The sequence below is a fragment of the Gymnogyps californianus genome, chromosome 15, assembly GCF_018139145.2.
Source record: "Gymnogyps californianus isolate 813 chromosome 15, ASM1813914v2, whole genome shotgun sequence".
In the NCBI taxonomy this organism is placed as follows: Eukaryota; Metazoa; Chordata; class Aves; order Accipitriformes; family Cathartidae; genus Gymnogyps; species Gymnogyps californianus.
Genome location: NC_059485.1, coordinates 9,122,386 through 9,139,288, shown reverse-complemented (window position 1 = coordinate 9,139,288; position 16,903 = coordinate 9,122,386). Strand labels below are relative to the sequence as shown.

Here is a 16,903-nt window from a genome sequence, read left to right as displayed (position 1 = left end):
AATGCTGAATTATTCACAGAAGCTAGAGCATAATAACCACAATGAGCAGACATCTCCATCTTCAGATTTGTCTATTTGTTCAGTGCACTTAGCTCATTATAACTAACTGCAGGACACATGCTTATAAACTCAGCTACAAAGAATATGTAACTATGAAATACTGCGCATGCAAACACTCCAGTCCAAAACGTAACAGAAAAATGTCCTGGCTTCCATAGGCATCCTAATTTTTATCAGAAATAAATTCTAATAAACATGGCATATCCTAGTTATTTCTATCACTGTCTGATCTGAGAGTGTATTCTGCTTAAGGAGGAAGGATCATCCTGCCACTAAAATGAGTATGCATTCATATAACTGCTCTTCATTTTTATGTACAGCAAATAACATACAGCATCTGTATCACTTTTGCTTTGAATAGAAGTGCAAACTAAAAGCAACTTCTACAGATGTTTCTTCCATCTTGGAGAACAGCCTTTATATTAACCAAGAACAGCAAACCACCACAGCAAAACAACAAAAGGCCTCCACTAATCTAATACTCAACTGCAGAGATGCAAGTTCTCACACTTTCCAAAAGCTGTCATAAAGCCTTCAAGACTCAGCTTTTTAGATGGTTTTTCACTGAAGACTTTTTATTGAATAACACAGAGGTGTAACACCATTTGGCCAGATTACATGACATTCATCTGATAATGCCTAAGACATTCTCAAAAACACAGAAAAAAGCACTGTCTGTGCTGTATGCCATTTCTCTAACCATTCCTTCCTGCATTGGTACATTTTGGCCTCTACTAAATTCTTTTTATTTCCTTTCTGTCTCTTCTGGAGCTTTCTATTAGCATTCTAGAAGATGCAACATTTATGCATGCAGAGCCCAGTATCTGTATATAAATATTTTCATATGAAGACTTTCATATTCTGTAATTGAGACATACAAGAAAGATCAGCATAGTCCATGAGGAATTCCAGTCTGTGTGCTGCTTCAGCGACCTCCTGTCTCAGTTTAAAAACAGTAACTTCACTGGATTTCTTTAAGTATGCATCGAATTCCACTAGCTCTTCAGTGTTCAGAGGCACCTCACTCATTCTCTTTGCAATCAAGTTATATTCTTTGCAAATTCTACAACAACAACAAAAAAACCAGACATATCACTGGGATCATAAGTGAAGAGAGGAAAAAGAAAAAAGAAGGAAAAAAAAAAGGAAAAACGGAAAAAAGGGGGGAAAAAAGGAAAGAAAAAAAAGTCAGGGAGAAGACAAATGCAGAGCTGCATAGTACATTCTTCACATTGCTTTAGCTAGACACCAGCAGGGAAAGCAAGGACCTCAACCCAAATCCGAGGTCAGTAAAGGAGGAAAGAACAATGGCGTACTTCCAGTCTAATCTTTATGTACACCCTATACAGACTGTTAGATATTTATTTACAAGTATTTCTGTTCCTGTTAATTTTAAATACCCACTTTGGTGTCCTTGCACATGTCTGGTCAGCACTAGAAAACCCAGCAGATGAATAAAGTTATCTCATCCACAGATATACAGCATCAGTCCACGCAGACAGCAAGAATCATGCATGCTAACAACATGTACCTTTTATTTAACTCTCTGTTTTCCATCACTTCAAATTCAATCAATCTATCTTTAAGATTTTGGGTCTGATTGCAGAGTTTCTCATTCAGTTGTGCAGCATCCAGACAGAACATGGCCAGAGGGACAGTGACATGCATGGAAGCAATCTCTCTTTTCAGTTTTATTAAGCTATCAATCTTCTACAAATGGAAAATAATACATCTGTTATTTTTCCTTAAAATCTATAGATGAAAAATGCTAAACAACTAATTAGTTCCCATCCAGCAAATGGATAATATACTCCAAATAGAAGAAGGAACAACTATTTTTTGTCTTTCCAGAGCTCAGCTCCTATCCACAGATTCCAGGGCTGAAAGCTTTGCACAGTATTATGGCATATTAAGGAATACCACAAGTTGCCTAAAGAAGTATTTAGCCATAGGCTAACTCAGGAATGCAGAGAGAAACATAGACAGGGCTGACTACGGACAAGACAGTCAAAAGACCAGCAAGCTGCAGATCCACCAAATACTCTGGGTAGCCTTCCACTGGACTTCTACTAAGATCCAACAAAACCCATAGAAGGCAGCCATAAAGAAACCTCCTTCTACATTTGCACAGCCGCCCTACAGTAAGGGGCTATGTAAATTGAGATGGCTTCCCTAGTATTCCCAAGGGTAAAACAAGTGATTTGAATGGGAATTCTTTAGGCAATATATTAGGAAGTCAAGTGTGATGTGTTAGCTGCTATATCAACATGTAGCAGTTGTCAGTTACATATTACCTCTGTTAAAGCTTCTAAAGAATGACCTTCTTTCAAGAAATCTGTGACATCTTGCTGTGCATTGTTGTTCAAAAGATTGCTGTATTTCCTGTACACATTTAAATACCTTAAACACAGAAGATCACAAAAATAAACATAAGATTCTAACGTGAAGATTCTCTATAATAAGAAACAAATCAACTCAAACTGTTTGAGTCAAATGGATAGTGTTACAAATCTGAGGGTTTGGATGGGCAATGGAGTTAAAAGCCAAAACTTACTTCTGTGGACCCAGTATGTTGCTCTCAAAGATCTTTTCAAGTTTGTTCACATACTCTGAAAACAATGATTCATCTGGTTTGACTGTACTGAGAGTGAGATCATCTCTTTTTAATTCTGGAAAGAGAAATCTTTCTACCTAAAGGGAACCATTGCAAATACTGTAATAACACATACAATAGAGGAAATAAGGTATTCTATTACCCATTCACCCATCACTTCAAAAAAACGTATTATTTGGTAAAAACACTGCAATGTGAAAAGGCTCTGATTCATAATTAACACTTGGTTACACACATAGTTTGCTTGCGAAAACTATACGAAAATCAAACCAGAGCTTTAATATAACTTGAATCTGAAAAAGAACAATTCCTATGCTATCTTCTGTAATCACAAAAGTTCACACATTTTGTGATACACGACCCTCATCTTTATCTTCCATTTGTGAGTCTTCTGCCTCATTCATAACTTTTTATATCATAGACAGTTTTTATTCATATTGTATTTTGTATGCAGCTATAACTTATCCAGTACCTTTGGAAGTTCCTCAGCACTGTGCAGAATCTCCCTGAAGCAACGACTGATTAAATCCCAACATTCTTTCAAAGGTGGCTCAAAGACAATCTTGGGTTCTTCCACACGGAGTTTGACTGTTAGTATCTGAGGTACAAAGAACTGTATTTCTTGATACGGTTCTGTAAAATCACTTCCATCCTTAGGGAAAAGAATGAAAATTGTACATGCCAAAGAAATCAGCTATAACTATAATAATTTTTAAAAGATTCAAACTCCCCCAAATCTCTTAACTACACAGCACCAACGGGATCTTCCCTGATTTTTATTCAAAACACTGATGACCCAATACACAAGATTTTAAGGTGCCAACTCCTAAATGAATCTATAGAAGTTGGAATTAGGAAACTGGATTTAAGCCTAATTGCCTTGATTTTCCCTTAAGTAACAGAAGTAAAGCACTAATTACCACGCAGAACAAAAGCTCTAAAAAAATATCCATAATGCCTATCAGAAATAAAATCTAGAATCAAATACAAGATCCTGTTTTTTTAATTGCCGTGTATAGTTAGTAAGAACTGCCCTACCCCCCAAATTGTCTTTACAGTAATGGAGTCCTAATCCATGACTAGACTTGCAATGTAGATGCTGTAATGATTTTAAAAAAAACCCAACCATACAAAAAAACCAACCCAAAAACAAAAAAACAAACCAACCCACAAGACAAAAAAACCTGAAAAAACCCTCAACCATCAGCAACACCATCATCACCCAGATGCAAGGCTTAGCATAAGGTTTGACAGGATATTGTATTAAGTGTGATCCTCTGGCTGCAACGCAGTAATCTGCCACATTCATTCTGTTTAAATACGTTTCATTTTGTCTTATCGTGGTAGATCCTGGGTGACCTGATATTTAAAGAATTCATTTCCACTAAGAGGCAACTTTATCATAGCTAAAACAGTGGTAAAAAATCTCATGGTGTAATGCTTATTATTATAATTATGTGCATTACTTGAAATAATACAGGGCACTCATTTGGTATAGACAGGGACACCGCATTCATAAGTTACCTCTGCAAAGGATTACATGCATTACTATGCACACTTTTGACTTCAAAGGGGATTATTCATGTGCTTTCAGAAAAACAGGTTTAAGTGTTTTGCTTGGTTAAGGCCAAGAAAAATAAAACTAAAAATTAAAAAAAAAAAAAAATGCACACTCACTCAAGACAGAGTTGAAAGCTCCTATAAACTGCCAGTTGTAACCCTAGGCCTTCAAAATGACTATTCAAGTGAGCAGTTCTTGACCATGCAAAAAAAATCCACTGAGTATGCACAACTGTTTGAAGGATCCAGCCATTTTTCATGGAGGCAAGAGCTATCTGGAATATTTTAGCCTTCAAAGAGCATTACATTTTATGGCTATATGAATTATTATCTCCATGTAGCACTGAAAACTATAGATATACTTCACAGCATATACCTTGTGGATCATAAAAAATGCAAGAAGATCTTCTAAGGAGTTAACAACCATCTCACGTAACTGTAATGACATTAGAGTTGCCACCGAACAAAAATAGCTTTCAACTCGCTGAGAGGAATCACAGTCATTTTCAGGAGCAAAATGAAGCCATTTCCTTTTCTGATCAAGGAAAATGGATGCACAAGTTGGGATCCACCTACAATGAAATAATATGGAGACAAAGTTTTTAAAAGCTTATTAATCTTACTTTGCTCCTTGCAATGAAATCTAAGCTCAGAAATTACCCAAAGAATGAGCAAAATTCAAAGGGCTACCAGAGAATTGTTAACTAGATGTCAAACAAAACTGTACCTAGCAGGACTTAGAGGAAACCTGAGTTTTTAAGCTAAGGATTCTTGTCATAATGGGCCCCTGCTATCAGTTTAAATTAATATTAATAGACAAAATACTAGTGACAATATTAAATCATTAGCATTAAATGGGGAAACTTGAGTTTGGAAGAGATTTTGGGTGACAGAATGCAGTCACCTTATATCATGGGCTATTACCTCATATAATCTCTTTCTTATATTGATTGATTTCCATAATTTTAAAAGTTAGGTTTTCTGTCACCATTTTTATAGATTTAGACTCCACTCCTCTCATGGTTAGAGACCTTCTAATTTCCAGTCTACATTTATTCATAGTCAGTTTATTCCCATTTGCTCTTGTACAAGCACTCTTGCAGGTTCAACAGCTTTCAGCATCCAGATGTTTATCCCTCTCCGCTATTTTTCCCTGTTTTGGCAGCCTTGTGGTTGGGACTAGTGTCATCTCAGTCTAAGATCTGTTTTAAAAAGGGAGCTTCACGTAAATCAGACCCTAAGATACTCTATTTATCTACTGCTACTACAGTTGGCACTGACTTGTTCTGAAGAATATTGTGAGCTTCCACACAGTGTCTTCGAATGACCTCCTCAAATTCAGCAGGCAACAGTGGCAGGTCTCTACAAAGTATTTCTTCAGTGCGAACAAACCTTAGATGACTATACCTATGGAAGTAAAACAAATAGTAGACATTTTATGGAATTCTGTTTAAAGAAAAAACAATTAAATATAGTCAGGAAGGTCTCGTATTTATAAACACTAATAATACAATTTCATTGATGCATATCACTTCATTGCTAAGCTGTCCAACAAGTGCACTTCTAACGGGTTTTTTTGCTATTGGCAAACATAAAAGGCTTCACAAATTTCATTTTGTACTTGTTATATTTTAAATTGTGTTAATTTTTTGCTAAAATGTTCGGAATAATTTCTTGTCCTTTTCCTAGATTCATTAGTGTATCCAGGCATTAAAGAACATACAGAATGACACCTACTGCTTCTATTCCATACTAATAGTAGTAAGTACCTATCCTGGCTACCCTGTGGGGAAAAAAAATAAAATTTCATCAGCATGGCATATATCACAGTCTGTAACATACAAGAGCTTAAATTCCTGCAAATGTTACTTAAATGCAAAAACAGTTCTCAGCATTACTAACTACCATAAGAAAACATACCTCAGTTTTCAAAAGTCCCCAGAACAACTTCCAACTACAGACATTTGAAAGAGACTCAATTTTAAGAGTTAATTTTGTTAATTTCAGGAATCAAGATGAGAATTCCACATCACTATTTAATTGAGCATTGAATCTTAATTTAGGGATAACACCTTTTAACAAAGGGGATGATCTTTTCATAGCACAAAGTTATCCATTCTTCACTGTGGACACATAAAACAGGTTCATGCTTGCATTCAGAGTCTGCAGCAAACAATCATCTTATTTTTAAATTCTTACAGGCTCAGAAAAAAAAATTCTTTAGAAAACAGAACAGATTTTGCCACCTTCTCTCTACTGGCTCCTCCAGGATCTCCGTAGCATATGTAGAGAAGTCAGCAGATGCACTCTCTAACCAAGCCATAAAATAAAAACATTCTCAATTTAATCAAGATCCTATGAACAAGACATCTTACTGAGAAAGCCAGAGCTGTTGCAAAGTGGGCATCAACGGATTCACTGTGAATAGATTCCTTTCATTCCAGCTTTTCACTTCTTCATAAGAGCTGTGCCATGGGACTGGTGCACGGACAACTCTCCAGGGAAAAGGGCGTGGGGTACTTCCAATAAACAGTCTCTCTCTCTCAGCTGGATCCATCAAGATGTAATCAACTAGAACAAATCACATATATCATGGTGAGACTGCATGCATGGTCAAAACCTACATATGAAAACACAGTATCTCCATAGTTCAGGAAGTCGTAGAATTCTGCACATTTAAAACTTACACTGTCATATAGTTACTCGCATGTTTTTAGGATGAAATACAGCACAATAATCAAATTACCAAATTGACTATAAAATTATTTCAGAAAAAGAAAACAAGAATTGGTCCTGGTTCTAAAAATGGGAGGCAAGTGAAACGGCTTTTCGTTCTATCCTTCCAGTTGAAGCACATTTATTTCATGCTTCAAATCCTCGTTCATAAACCAGGGGTGGAAATATCTCCCTTTCAAGGACGATTTTTAGAAGGCTTCTTAAATGTTTGAGAAGCACAGAACTCTTATGAATCATCTGTTGCATCTAGGAAGGATATGATATTCAAAGGGATGATTTATGATCTGCTAAGTGCCAAAACTCATGTGCTACCAGTTCCGACTAATGGCCCATTACATGAGAGATTAACAAAAGCTGGGAAGCAGACTCACTACCCCTTGTTGACATTAGCATTACCACAAAAAGGGACCACAAACACTAAAATTGTGATATTGATAAAAGGCAAATTAAAGGGTATTCAGAAAGATATCAGAGACTATAGAAGGCAAAGTGAAAACTGTTCAATCTCTCCTTTTTATGCTGTCATGAATGAGAGGGCACACCTACTTACTGGTCAACATATTTAAGAAAATTGAAAGGAATTATTTCACACATGGAAAACCCAAGAAAACTGTAAGACTACTGAAAAGCAAATAAAAAAATCTCATGTTCTACAGAACTGTCTCTTTCACATTCACTTTCAAATGGGCATTACTGAATTTCAAGGATTATGACATTCTTTTGTATTTATTTATACATGATTATATTCTATTTGTTGAACATGAGCAGTGTAATCATGCACATTAATGTATCATCTAATTTTCCTTAATCCTGTAATGTCTTAAATGAAATTCTTTGAACTTGTGACATGATCCCAGTGTAACATCTGGCTTCACTGGAGTTATGAGACAGATGAATGTGGCTGTTAATGGGTATCACTGACTTACTGCAGAATAACAAAAAAGTTAGTCTGGGAAGTATCTGTTAAAATAGCCTAGTTTACCCTCTCCCCACATCAGGATCAAATATACTTAGACTGCTGTTGACAGATACTTGTCTATCATGCACTTCAAAGCTGATGCTTTTGTGCATCATGATGCTGATGCTTCATTCATCAATGAATCAAAGCACATTCATCAATGAATAATCTGCTGCAGTGCTTCACTATCTTTATAGTCACGTCTTTCTAATTTCTTATCTAACTTCTTTTGCTACAAATTAAGATGATTACTCTTTGTCCACCATCATTTGATCAACCCCTTCTTTATACATCTGATGAGATGATGCAGAATTATGCATTTTGAATGTGATTTGGATTTGAATTAGGAATGGAAAATTGTGTAAGTATGGACAAAACGATTCTATGCACCCAGAGCTACTGAACTTGGAAATTACTACATTTAAGTGATGGGATGTAGGGTTTAGTAAGTAGATATTTGTTGAAACTGGAATGTTATGTAGCATGATCACAGATCATATTCTCTCAGATATCTATTGCAGTTCTATTGACCCCAAAGGAATTCTCCATGGGTGCTAAGAATAGAATGCAGACTTGCTTTCAAAGTGCAATAAATGTCTACGTACTCTGAATTGCTAAGAGATTTTGAGTCTTACCAATGGCTTTCATGAGGCTGATACGATAGTCTGCCTTAATCTCTTCTTTTAAACTTGCAAGTAAATTCTCCAGGTCTGGGTTAGCAAGAAGGTGAGTTGGAATATGCTTTAAAATTACATTCATCACTTCCTTATCCTGAGGTGCCAGCATGTCTTCCTGCACTCCATTATGTATGTAGTAACAGTACCGCTAAAAAATGTTAAAAATATCATGCTTATTGTATTCATTTTCTGACAGATAATGAATTACTAACAAATATTTTTAGCTTTTCTGTCACTTGAACCTTTCCCACAATTTAAAGGTGTTTGAATATAATGGATTTTGGCTGTCTACCTCTTGGTTCTTTTTAAAGCACTGCCAATGCCTGATATTTTTACAATACTGCCATCTGTTTTGACGTAAGCATATATGCCAAAAGCACTGAGTGCAGCATATTAAATTACTGATCTCTGAAGTACTAGCCAACAATGTGAGAGGTTAAGAATTTGGGAAGATACTTCTACTTGCAAACCCATTAGAACAAAAATCAGACTTGAGTAGCTAGAAAGAGAAACAAATGGGAAAGGAGTTGACAATATTTAACAGCGGTTTGCTATATTGAATATTTACCTCTTCTAAACCTCATGTACTGCCTTCTTTTCTCAACTACTTTTAAGTAAACAGTTTACAGACATATATTGCAGATGATTACTGCTGCTACTTTTATCTCAAAAAGAAATTACATAAATACCTCTATATCATTTCTTGAAGGTGGCTTTTCTCGCTTACTTATCTCCTTCTCATGTAAGTGCATGACAAGAAATTGTTCTTCTGGGGTCAATGGCTGGTTGTCTGTATAATGCATGACATGCAATTCTGGCATATGAGCAGGTGCACACAGTGAAATGGGATCCAAACTGTTTAACAAAGCTGGTGTACTTTTGAAAAAAAAGAATAATAGTTTAGTGAATAAAGAAGCACTAATGGATTCTTAAATCAATATGGACAAATTACAAGCATTATATAAACCACCTACACTGCACTGAGGACAAGTATGACCTATGAAGTATTTCAATTACTCATAAAAAAACTTCAGTAAAATTGTACAACATAGCATACTGCTTTAACAGAAAGAATACAATCATAAAACATAGCATACTGCTTTAACAGGAAGAATACAATCATGTAAACCGTACAACTGCACAGTATCACTCAGGCAGTATCTTATAAGCAATTCTATCAGAGACAGACCTACTAGCACTATTATTTAAATTGCCCAAGATCTCCACCTGTTTTCAGGTGATTATCTCACCAAAATCTTAACAATTTGAGCCAAAACTTCAAATTGGCTCATTTGCATAAATGTTACACTACAGACTTCTTTTTCATGATTGTATGCTGTTTTCTATAAGCGCCTTTGTCCACACTGCTCAGGATGAACAATACTCAGCCAACAAGCTGTCACTCCATACTTGATATACTTCACATTATCAAGTCCTTAGTTGAATAGAATTTAAATATCCCTTTTGTCTTTTTTATGGTACTCATCACCATGTTATCTTAACAAGGAGTAAGAAAGTTACTGCCATAGCACTTCCAGAGAGGACTATTTCCTTGTTTTACAGATGAAGAACACAAGCACAAAGACAAAAAGAAGTATTCACTACAGCAGAGCACCCAACTTGACACAATTCTAGGCGCATTACAGAGCATTTAAACACTCACAGCAAAACTGAGACTTCATTTCCACAATCTGCATCTCTATTAACTAAACTCTGGGTTCTCAAGTCAATAATCATGACAAGAAGACCTTTCCTTTAGCATGCCTAAGACTGAAATTTGTCCTGCCACAAGGAAGCAGTTAAAGGTGCTCGCTTAGCACACCATGGACTTTCAGTCTTGATGCACATACATTTTTTTGTAGAGACTTAACATTTCACGCTTGGATGCTTAACATAGCATCCAAGTAAAAAGAAATATTAAATCACAACTCAGATATCTAGACTGATTGTAATAATCTGTATCTTTATAACATTACAGTACATTACCTATCAGAATTCCATTGAGTTCTTTGTGTAAGTTTGAGCTTTTTCCTAGAAGGATCAAATTCTTCTGAAGCTTTAAGCACCAGTTAAGAAAATCACACACAGGAATATTTTTCAAATAAGGTATTATTTCAGATTGGTGAAAAACAGAGCTAAATCAATTAATCACATAATGAAATAACAGAAAATTACAATGTCACAAAGATATACTTAAAGCCTAAACAACTTGTTTTCGTAAAATGTTTGATATATACATATTGGTAAACTCAAATAGCAAAAGTATTACAACTCTTAACCTTATTTGCTTTATATCACAATGTCATGTTGAACCAACAGCATATATCTTATATTGTAGGATTTACATATGTATGCACAGTTTGCTAACAAATACATCAATTACATGGTTTAGACGTAAACTGTGTATTAAGCAACATTTCTTGGATTTGATCCTCAGGTAAACATTTTAATGCCTGTCCTCCATCTTGTTTTGCTATGCAAGATTCATGAACATGAGCATAACAGGGACACACACTGAATTTGTTTCTGTTTTCCTGTTGGTACTAACTTTTACTTCTAGCAATAATAAGAGCTAACTTGTATTTTGTTCATTTTCTGCTTTGCAAACAATTCCCTCCAAACAATTGCATGTGATTATTGGGAGGGATGAACCTAACTAATTGATCAGAAACTGGCCTTACCTTTATTAAAGTAACGCATGCTTTTGGAAATTTGTCTATACTGACCCTGAGATGATAAGCTTGTAAGCATTTATTAGGGATAAGTGATTTTTCCAGGGATGATGCTTTAACAGATAAGCAATTACAGATAAAAAAGTATAGAACAAGCAAGGCTAAACTTATAAACACATTCAAATATGGATACGTGGTGAGGCTGTTCTCTGCTTTGCTGAATCCAGTGATGTCCCTGTCATTGAAGAGGACTTTAATTTGTGCACATTTTTCAATGTTAAATCCCGTGCAGTAAGAGTATAGTTATTAGCTATGGAGTCACTTGGGCTTCGGTAGTAACTCTGTTCTTTGAATGGAGCTGCCAAAGTCCATGATGCTCGTTGCATCAAAGGAGGATAACAGCTGCTCTTAAGGACAAGCTGAAATTGGAAAAAAAAGCAATAGTTTTACACAGCACAGTAATTTAAAGAGTCTTCTTAGAGCTAGAACAGGGTTAAAGATCAATTAGTATAAAGAGCAAATACGTAAGTCTGACTTTGACCACCAATCTATTTTTAGATCCTGATGTTCCACACGTGTATAAGAATAATTTTACACACCGCTTCAGTAGGAGTACCTGTGGGTTTTTTGCATAATCAAGGTCTTTTTTATAAATAAGGGAAGGCATTAGTACATTATCTAGTACTCTCTACTCCCCCACATCTCCATCTTGCTTCTTTTCTTCTTCTCCTTACTTTTGCCTAAATTTAGAAAATTCTTATTCCTCAAGCCTTTGTTAATGATCTGTCTACTTTTAACACTCAATCCTTGTAACAGTTGAACAATAATACAAGTTAACAAATTCAGCTCTCATCTTTCTCTCTCTCCCACATCAATACAGGATTTGTAATAGATTTATTCTGTCTGTTCATTCCATGTATTCTCAGGTGACTTGGTGTCTATTGATTGGCTTGTCCTAAGTCCTGATGTCTAAACTTCAATGAGAGAGCTCACAGGCATAAGGGATGCGGGACCGAGAAGTATGTTTCTTATCAAGATACCCTTAGAGAGAAAACGTACATAAGCCAGAATAATGAATGTACTTCATACCATGGTTCCTAAAGCTCTTAGTCTAAATTAATATTTAGCTTGTTTCTGTATTACATCTTGTTTAATAATTTTTTACTTCATTGGCATAACACAACCATACCCCTATTACCCATTTCTTCCTCTTTACAATGCAGCATCACCATCATCAGTTTTAGATCACTCTTAAAAAAGCTTCTAAATACGTTCATGACACCCCATCTCTGGTTCCCTCATTTTTCGTGCCTTTCCCTTAGGAGCTGCAGTTAAGCTTGTCTTCTCAGCATTTTATGACCTCTGAGAGGACAGCATAGTAATGCATAAAACAGCTTCTTTTCATCTAACCTATAGATGCAGCTATGATTTTTTTTTTTTTTTTTTTTTTTTAGTCTATCATGAGCTTTAGTGAGAACAACAATACAGTTTGTCAATCTGAAATAGAGGCTAAGGCAAGATTATTACATCTGCCTTGCATTTTTCTTCTGACTGACAGGGCTAATCTTACCAGCAAAGAAAAAGGCATTCACACTACTGCTGCAATCATACTCCTTAAATTAGCTTCTGAAAGTTCATAGAATCATTTCAGTTCAATTTCTTCCACTGCACACACTAGACAGGTGGGTAGGTCCCCGAATTACAATTCTGGGGGACAAACTGATATAAGAATTAAAAATAATTCAGAGGTTTGGAGATTTTCCCCAGAAAGTTACTGTGTATCTTTAGGAACTGCTGAAGTCAGCATAAACTCTGAATTCTCATCTCCTCTCTTAATTAGGCCTGCTTTGTAAACTATATTCTTTCTTCCCCACTAGGTAGCATAACTTTCTGGGTGCAGAGCAGGTGCCTTGCTAATTGTGATACCCATGGGAACCCCTTGGGCACAAAGATGGTCAGAGAGGAACAGCTGTTTCTGGAGAAGAAGAAAGTCAACTGGCAAAAATCTACTGCTTATGCAACACAAAAATTTCAGGACTGGCTAAATCAGCTCCCATGTCTTATATGAACCCTTAACACATCCCCAGAAGTGCGATTTGTTTTTTGGATGGAAATAAATTTTTTTAATGTAAATCTTCATTGAATAATTTTCACTTTTTTACCGTTATTTTAGAGTGTTTCACTTAAAATTTCCTGTTTTCAAACAAAGTCCAAAATAACCCATTTTCCATCAGAAACTGCTTCAATTTCTTCATAAACAATATCTTTCTAAAGAAAGACATCTTCGATGAACTGAAGTGCTGACACAAATGAGCCAAATGAGCAACTGTGAGGCACTTATAGCAGGGAAAGCCAGCTCTCTCTTCTTCCTCCCCTTAAGTGTTGTCACACGTAATTCTTATTTGTGTCATACAGCAGAGGCTGTAGTTCTGCAGCTGTACCAGCTATCCATTCTGATCCAACACTGCACCTGTCAAGCTCTCAGCTGGTTTTGGAACAGCAGTCTAACTCAGGGTTTTTCTGTGCTCTGCCATAAAGTATGGGGGGGGACACACACGACAGAAATCACAATTTGTTTGGAAGAAAAATATTTTTACTATTTGCTTCCTTCCCCAGAAACTTAAACTCAAAATATTTAATCCAAAATTTAACAGCAAATAATTAACTATAAATTTAAAGAACAGATCTAAACTGCCAAGGTTTAATATCTAAATCATAACAGAAGTTGTAACAACACTTTTCTAAATAAGAGCAGCCCTAATGAAGTACCTGACAACCTGCTTAATACTTTAACTTAGTAATTTAAATAGTTTTTCCTATCTTTACTTCATCTGCCTAAGGCCTGGTGATATATGATGCCTAAAATCATGTTAGCACATGTAATTTAATGTATACCCTGACACAAGGGGAGAGAGCACATACCTGATACAATTCTGAAGGTGCAGCTGAAGCAGAAGCAGGTAGGGACGGTAACTCCGGTAACCGTTTTGCATGACTCATGTTATACACAGAATCGTTTTGTGACTAGAGAGAAATGAAAAACAACTTTAATGACATTTATGAAACACACTGTTTTGTAAAAGATACATTCAGAGACTTTCAGTTTTCATTGAAAATGATGTATTGCAACTCACTGGCAACAATTCAAATTGTTCTAAATATTTTCAGTTATACTAAAAACTCCACATGTTGTATGGAGTTTGCAATGGTATAAACACTGGATATTAAAATATTAAAGCCTACCAGACTGCCAATTGACAATGAAATGGTCCAAGTTGTGTGAACTGCATTACTGGGGAGAAAAAAAACACTAGATTTTTTCATGTCTATAATGACAGAAGAAGCTGTATTCCCAGGATGCCACTGGAGGAACCGATTGCTCACAAGGACTCTGCAAAGTGTTTTAATACAAATGTCAGAATACCTAATATGTCTTAGGACTATGTTCCACCTCCTCAAGGTGACAATACTTTGAGGTGGCCTTCCAGGACTCCATACAAAGTTCTCTAAGGATATTGTCTCAGAATTATTTAGCCTCACAGCGCTTTAAGATGTTTTTGAATGGCAATTTTCTGTAGTATAGGCCAAAACCTCACCCCTAGTCTGCTCTGAGTTTCCTAAATCAAATTTGTTTAGGAGATTCATGAGGAACAAATTCCCAAATACACAGTGACACTATCAGAAAAAGGAGGCGGAAGTATGTGGTATCTGAACACCAGTGAATTAAATCACCATGAAAGAGGAAGTTATTACCCAATACAACTATGTTTGAATAACATATAATAATTTTTTACATAATTTTTAATACATTTTTAGCACGTGGTTATTGCTTTCTGATATGTAGCTGGAAAACTAGGCTGCTCGAACCTAGTTTGTCAGCAGACAAAATTGTGCCCTCCTCAATATCAAAGTAGAGCCCATTTAGAAATAAAATTTGAGAAAGGACTGATCTGATTTACCTTCTTGGTATTCCCCAGCATGCCTGCACACAGACACACAGAAATCAAGACATTACCACTGCCAGGCATATTTCACTAAAGACAGCAAGAATTGCTCTTGATTAATGACTAAAGGATTGGGCCTTAAAGTACTTTAAAAATGAATAAACCACGTGGTTTATCAGGAGATTTGTTCATTCTTAAAGGTACAAGAGTTATCAAAAAAGCCATTATTCATTCTAAAGCAACTCTTGATTTATATGCCATCTAACCTTTCAAAAAGTTAAATACTTGAGCAAAGGAATTCTTAAGAAGTATATTATAAAGGCTTAGGTCCAAAGAATATTCAACAAGAACAAGTGTCTTCAAATAAGAGTTCTTCCAATGTCAAACCACTAGCCACCAATAATGGCCAATTTAATCTGAAGTTTTGAAAAAGTTATCGATCTTTCACAGTCACTGCAGAAAGAACTTACCCTCAGGAGCCTTGGGCTCTGTGTTGGCTTCATTTTGCCTTTTTTTGTTTCTTTGTTTGCTTAGAAGTTTTTGGTCCTCCCCCTCAATATAAGCATCCTTGTTGTTACATGCACTGGGAAAGAATTAGAGACTCATTGCAGGTACTACGCAAGGTGTGAAAACAATCAGCTTCCTATCCCAGCTGCCAGGAAGAAGAAAAATCACAGCTCCCCCCTTCCTTGTTTACAACACTAAGCTTTCTTCCCCTCCAAACCACACGCTCTCTTTTTCTCCATTCCGCTTCAAGCTCACTGTTCACCTTAATCTTTCTAACTCTCTCCAGATGTCTTTCAAGCAAGATTTTTTCCACTATGCTCTTTCCACTTTCTCCAAAAACAGTTTCCTCCCCACTGCCTGTTCTCTTCTAATGTCCCAGGGACTCTGGGCTCCTAATTGCAGTTTACAGCAGAGTCACACGTTAATTGCCATGAGAAGTAAGCACACATCAAAAGGAACGGGAAAAGAGAAAGAGAGAGATGCCCAGCATGTGTTACACATCCAGAGAGTGCGTGAGCAAGCAGGGTAAGAGCAGGTACTACCTGCAGGCGCCCTTGTTACCAGTCTCTCTGCCTGTTCCAGCTTGGTGAACTTCTCTGACACTCTGCCTTTCAGTCCTCAGCTTCGTTGCCCCAGTTACAGCATAACTGGTGCTTGGAGACACAAATTCCCTCCTCCCTCTCTTCCCCGAGCGGAGAGAAGCAGTGTTGCACCAAGCTGTGGTCAGGGAGATTCAGTTGTGGAACCAATGAGCAACTGTATAGTTTCATTTTACCTCTGAAACCTACTAAATACGTAGTCCTAAGACATCTGAGATATTCTGACATTTGTATGAAAAAACTGTACACAGCAAGAGAGCTCCCAGAGCAATAAAGGCTATATAAACCCAAATTTTCTTAGGAAGAACTAGAAAAAAAAATATTAAAGAGTCAAAATTTCGAACCCAAACATCTCCACCACTTTTCCACCATTCAGAATCAAACTCCCTGAAGATCCAAAGACAGCAGGTGGGATACTTGTACTCCCAGTTCCTCTAAGTCTGCTGGTACGCGTTTGCCTCCCACTCACAGTCATCACTATGTCCTGAAAGAGTCCTCCATCAAATTTCTTCACAAGTGGAAATTATTACCATCTGACATGAAATCTAGCACAGTCTCCTTATACCAGCCCTCAAG

The 16,903-nt window shown here is 36.4% G+C and overlaps 1 protein-coding gene across 1 annotated transcript in view; it reads right to left on the bottom strand.

The window, feature by feature from the left end:
• The window catches only part of DNAH3 (dynein axonemal heavy chain 3), a 61,034-nt gene extending 45,310 nt beyond the window's left edge, over window positions 1-15,724 (bottom strand). Inside the window, exons 1-14 of the mRNA XM_050906193.1 lie at window positions 15,692-15,724; window positions 14,200-14,301; window positions 11,471-11,696; window positions 10,592-10,661; window positions 9,295-9,481; window positions 8,564-8,753; window positions 6,610-6,805; window positions 5,516-5,641; window positions 4,611-4,806; window positions 3,147-3,326; window positions 2,615-2,751; window positions 2,355-2,460; window positions 1,592-1,770; window positions 939-1,123 (exon numbers count right to left, since the gene is read on the bottom strand). Coding sequence (XP_050762150.1) covers window positions 939-1,123; window positions 1,592-1,770; window positions 2,355-2,460; window positions 2,615-2,751; window positions 3,147-3,326; window positions 4,611-4,806; window positions 5,516-5,641; window positions 6,610-6,805; window positions 8,564-8,753; window positions 9,295-9,481; window positions 10,592-10,661; window positions 11,471-11,696; window positions 14,200-14,301; window positions 15,692-15,724 — 2,113 coding nt within the window. The remainder of the gene's footprint in view (window positions 1-938; window positions 1,124-1,591; window positions 1,771-2,354; window positions 2,461-2,614; window positions 2,752-3,146; window positions 3,327-4,610; window positions 4,807-5,515; window positions 5,642-6,609; window positions 6,806-8,563; window positions 8,754-9,294; window positions 9,482-10,591; window positions 10,662-11,470; window positions 11,697-14,199; window positions 14,302-15,691) is intronic.
• Window positions 15,725-16,903: the final 1,179 nt, after the last annotated feature.